Source organism: Octopus bimaculoides, chromosome 3, assembly GCF_001194135.2.
Source record: "Octopus bimaculoides isolate UCB-OBI-ISO-001 chromosome 3, ASM119413v2, whole genome shotgun sequence".
In the NCBI taxonomy this organism is placed as follows: Eukaryota; Metazoa; Mollusca; class Cephalopoda; order Octopoda; family Octopodidae; genus Octopus; species Octopus bimaculoides.
Genome location: NC_068983.1, coordinates 106,189,360 through 106,195,021, shown reverse-complemented (window position 1 = coordinate 106,195,021; position 5,662 = coordinate 106,189,360). Strand labels below are relative to the sequence as shown.

The 5,662-nt window shown below is 37.7% G+C and overlaps 1 protein-coding gene across 3 annotated transcripts in view; it reads left to right on the top strand.

The window, feature by feature from the left end:
- Nucleotides 1-5,662, top strand: part of LOC106879896 (threonine synthase-like 1) — an 89,534-nt gene that overhangs the window by 59,969 nt on the left and 23,903 nt on the right. For all 3 annotated transcript variants that reach the window (XM_014929641.2, XM_052966431.1, XM_014929640.2), the window contains exon 6: nt 899-1,003. In XM_014929641.2, coding sequence (XP_014785127.1) covers nt 899-1,003 — 105 coding nt within the window. The remainder of the gene's footprint in view (nt 1-898; nt 1,004-5,662) is intronic.

The window sequence follows — 5,662 nt, the reverse complement described above, 5'->3', positions numbered from 1 at the left end:
TATTATTATTATTATTATTATTATTATTATTATTATTATTATTATTATTATATTAAAGTGGCAAGCTGGCAGAATCATTAGTGCACTAGACAAAATGCTTAACAGTATTTCACCCGTCGTTGTGTTCTGAGTTCAAATTCTGCCAAGGTCGACTTTGCCTTTCATCCTTTCGGGGTCAATAAAATAAGTACCAGTTGGACACCAGGGTCAATGTAATCAACTCATCTCCTCCCCCAAAATTGCTGCCCTTGTGAAAAAATTTGAACCATTATTATTATCATTATTATTATTATTATCATTATCATTATTATTATTACTATTAGTATTATTATTATCATATGACAAATGACTGAGAACTTTGGCAATATGCTGTGCTTGAGAAGACCCATCAAGCCAAATGAAACCATAGTTGCAGCAGATACTGGTGCCGTGCAACTGGCACCCATGACGGTGGCATGTAAAAGCATCTGTTACACTCTTGAAGTGGTTGGTGTTAGGAAGGGCATCCAGCCATAGAAACCATGCCAAATCAGACTGGAGTCTCAGCTTACCAGCTCTGGTCAAACCGTTCAACACATGCGAGCATGAACAACGGATGTTAAATGATGATGATAATGATTATCACTATTTGTAAGGCAGCAAACCTGTAGAATTGTTAGCATTCCATTACATGTCTTTATATTCTGAGTTCAAATTCTGCCAAGATCAACTTTGCTTTTCATTTTTTCAGGGTCAATGAAATAAGTGTCATCTGAGTACTGGGGTAGACATAATCGATTAGCACCCTCCTTGCCCAAAATTTCAGGTCTTTTGCCTTTAGTATAAAGAATTGTTATTTGTACATTAAACTACTCAAGTCTTGAACAGTTGCTTAAATAACTCTGATAAATTCTTTAAGGTAATGGATCACTCGGTGTGATGGTACTTTACCCAAAAGATGGTGTCAGCAAAATGCAGAAAAAACTGATGATCAACGCAGATAGAAAAAATGTCCATGTTATCGGTAAATATAATTAAATTTTTTTCATTGTATTTGTCTGAAAATTTTACAGTTTAGTACCAATATTCTTCTCATGCCTACCTTAACTGATGGACAGGAATGACTAAATAAGATTTGAGCCAATGTAGAAGCCTCTTAGGGGTCACTTGACCTGCTACAAGTAGCAACTAAATCTTCCTCAAATTGCACCCAATTATCTTAGAAAGGAAGGACATATTGGATAATCTGGTTCTGTGACTGGGAAGGTTCACCAAGGATCAGTCCTCAGCCCCCTCTTAGTCATTATCGTCCTCCAGGCAATAACAGAAATTCAGGACAGGTTGCCCTTGGGAGCTCCTCTATGCTGATGACCTTGCTCTAATAGCCGAGTCACTGCCAGAACTGGAGACAAAGTTTAGAGTGTGGAAGCAAGGTCTAGAATCAAAAGGCCTCAGGGTTAACCTAGCAAAAACCTAAGTAAGTAGGAAGACTGTCAAATCACAAACCCCTTCAGGTAGATGGCTCTGCTCAATCTGTAGAAAAGGCATGGGTAGAAACTCCATACGATGTACCCAGTGTAAGTTATGGACACATAAAAGGTGTAGCAATGTCAAAGGAAGGTTAATCAGAAAGATAGTTTTTGTGTGGCAGTTGCACAGGGGCAATAAACATTGAAGATGTACAGAAGACAGATTCCATCACATGCCAGGGGGGAAAAACTAGAAGTAGTTGATAACTTCTGCTACCTAGGCAACCAAGTCTGTAGTGGGGGAGGGTGCTTTGAGAGTGTAGTGGCTAGAACAGGAATAGCCTGGGTAAAGTTCAGGGAGCTCCTACTTCTGCTGGCAACTAAGGGCCTCTCACTCAGGATGAAAGGTAGATTGTATGATGCATGTGTGTGAACTGCCATGCTTCACAGCAGTAAAACATGGGCCATGATGCTGAGGACATGTGTAGGCTTGAAAGAAATGAAGCTAGTATGATCTGCTGGATGTGTAATGTCAGTGTGCATACACGACAGAGTGTGATTACCCTGAGAGAAATGTTGGGCATCAGAAGCATCGAATGTGGTGTGCAAGAGAGACGTCTGTGTTGGTATGGTCATGTGTTACATATGGATGATGACAGCTGTGTGAGGAAATGCCACTCCCTAACTATGGAAGGAACCTGTGGAAGAGGTAGACCCAGGAAAACATGGGACAAGGTGGTGAAGCATGACCTTCGAACATTGGGCCTCACAAAGGCAATGACAGGAGACCAAGACCTTTGGAGATATACTATGATTGAGAATACCTGGCAACTAAAGTGAGATCGCAGCCATGCATGTCCAGCCCAGTTAAGAGTACCCTTGATGCATCAGGCGATATGATATGCTTGAGAAGACCTGTTGAGTCAAGTAAAACCAATATCATAGCTGTGACCAGTGTCCCCTGACTGGCTCCCGTTCAGGTAGCATGTAAAAAGCACCATCCAAACATGGTTGATACCTGACTGGCTCCTATGCCAGTGGCACATAAAAAGCACTATCTGAACATGATCAATGCCAGGCCCGTCTGACTGGCTCCTGTGCTGGTAGCACATAAAAAGCACCCACTACACTCTTGGACTGGTTGTTTTAACTTTCCAAAAATGAGTACAGTTACAGAATGACATTTTAATTATTTAAAAATATAACTCCACAATGAACAAGAGTAAATTATTCAAGTTAGCTTTGCTGCTGAATGGTCTTATAATAAAATAAGAGATAACTTTGCTAAATGAAACCTAGACAGAAGAGCCTGTTGTAATTCCTTCGTACATTTTTCATATTTATTACAGTTATATTTTATATTTAAAATTAATGATTTTTTTTATTATGCTTTGAAATTTATGAACTATTTTTAAAATCATATTTTGGTTTTAATTACAAAATAACAATTATACACTTGTTTTAAAACTGTATTTTCTTTGTGTTTTGGTTTTGTTGATTTTAAACATAAATTTAAAGTGTATAATGAGTTTGAAATTATTTGTTATGAGACGACTGTTTTTTTAATGTTTTTATGCCTGTTTCACCTAACTTTAGAACCTGGTTATGCCACTGAATTAATGCCTGGAGTAGCAAATGTCAATAGGATAGGAAAGTAAGGTGGGGTACTTCAAGTTGGTTTAGATGAGAGTAATACAACAATAGAAAATTCATAGACGAGAGTATTGCTATGTCAATGGAACAAAAAGAAAATAGAATTCTACAGTGATAAAGAAATTCTTTCTGAATCACTGTAGAATATTAATTTTTTGCAAAAAGAATATATAATGGTCATGATTGATATTTAACATCTCGTAAGCTCTGATCAAGGAATCCTATAATCAAAGTATTCCATCCATGACGATCTCATCTTATATTCAAACAATATATCCAGGACTATATTATTCAGTGTGTCCTTCTTTTCCTTTAAGATGATGTAATTCAGTTTTAGAATAGGAACACTGCATCCCTGCATGTTATAAAAGAATAAAGGGTGACTAAAGGGTTGGTAACAGGAAGGGCATCTGGCCATAAAACACTGCCTCAGAAAACTCATCCAACCCCTGCCAGCATGGAAAAGTTGATGTAAAATGATGGTGGTGCTGATACTGGTGCTACAGTTGGTAGTGGTGTGTGGTTTAAGGGGAACTTGGCCACCACCTCCTGTAGGTCAGGCAAACACACTGAGATTCCCTCACTAGTTTGTGTATACTAAAGGTGATGGTGCTAGTAACTGTTAGTGCTGTAACTGTATTCAGTTATGTGGCCCCCAAAAACCCCCTTAATATGGAAAAATGGATTTTGAATGAAGGAACAAATGTTGAATGGAATAACTTGTTTCTCCATTTGAATTGTTAAAATGGTGTATGTGTGGATTTGTAGGTAAAAAGTTTTCTTCCCAACGATGTGGTCTTCGGTTCAGTCCCACTGTGTGGCACCTTGGGAAAGTGTCTTGTACTATAGCCCTAGGCCAACCAAAATCTTGTGAGTAGATGTGGTAGACAGAAATTGAAAGAAGCCTGTTATGTGTGTGCGGTGCATGTGTGTGTGTGTGTTCATGTATATATGTATGTGTTTTTCTTTGTGTTTATGTTGTGTTTGTCCCCTACCATAGCTTGTTAACCAGTGTTGGTTGGACAAAAGAGACCGATTGAATAGCTATGAGACTTTAAAAACAAGTACTGGACTCAATCTGACTAAATCCTTCAAAGCAGTGCCCCAGCATGGTAGCAGTCCAATGACTAAAACAAGCAAATAATAAAAGAGAAGTTGGTTTTAATTTGACAACTACATTCATTTATTCTAAATCTATATACAGTTGTTATATTTGTTGCTATACTTGAAAAACTAAGATGTTGTTGACCTACATACAACAGGATGTAGTTGTTTGATTTTCACCTACTTAAGAGAATACTGGCATAGCATTAAATTTTGATGTCAGTCAATTGCAGCTTTCATTCTAGACTGTTTTTTCTCTCTGTCTGTCTGTCTGTCTGTGTGTGTGTGTGTGTGTGTGTGTGTGTTGTTGGCTTTTTTTCTCCACATCTTGGATTAATTTCTTTACAAAGTTGGCTTGGATAATTCTGAAAATGTTATCCTAACCAAACTGTTATGTAAAACATCTAACTGGCATTAGATATATGAACAGTTCCACACTTAACCTTCTGGCACTCAGATTACTCTGTCAAGTGAAATGCTCATTTATTCACATTGTTTTGAATTAATTATGCATTATCTCATGACCTCAAGATTTCGATGATATTATTGTTTATTTTTAGAATGAAATTGTTAGGTAGGTGTGAGAGGCTGGATCTGGCTGGTTTAAACATAAAATAGGTGGAATATTTGAGCCAGTTTAAATGTTAAAAGCTTAAAGTCTTTGTCTCAGTTTTCTGTTATTCCATTTGCATCTCAGATACTATGTATTAGACATTTTCAACCAATGTGACCAAGCTTTTGAGGTGAGTAGGAAAATGCTAGGATTTTTAGAAAACTAGATTGTTTTTAATGCTCTGCAAAGTCCAATACATGCACATATATCATCATCATCATTTAATGTCCATTTTCCATGCTGGCATGAGTTGGATGGTTCTATAGGAACTGGGAAGTCAGAAGACTGTAGGAACTGTAAAGTCAGAAGACTGCACCAATCCCTGTTGTCATCTTCTCTATTTTAAAACACTCTTAATACTCGTCTTTTTATATAATAAAACTTTTTCAGGCCTGACTGTGTGGTAAGATACTTGCTTCCCAACTGCATGGTTCCGAGTTCAGTCTCACTGTGTGGCACCTTGGGCAAGTGTCTTCAACTATAGCTTTGGGCTGACCAAAATCTTGTAAGTTGATTTGGTAGACGAAAACTGAAAAAGCCCACCGTGTGTGTGTATGTGTGTATCTTTGTGTATGTGTTTGCCCCCCACCAACATTTGACAACCAGTGTTAGTGTGTCTACATCCCTGTATCTTAGTGGTTCAGTAAATGAGACCAATAAAATAAGAACCATGCTTTACAAAAAAAAAAAAACAATAAATACTAGGGTTGATTCATTCAACTAAAATTCTTCAAGGTGGTTCCCCAGCATGGCCACAGTCTAATGACTGAAACAAGAAAAAAATGAAAAAGAAAGCTGAGTGGTTTGGCAGGATTGTTAAAGTACTGGATAGGATGTCTCATGG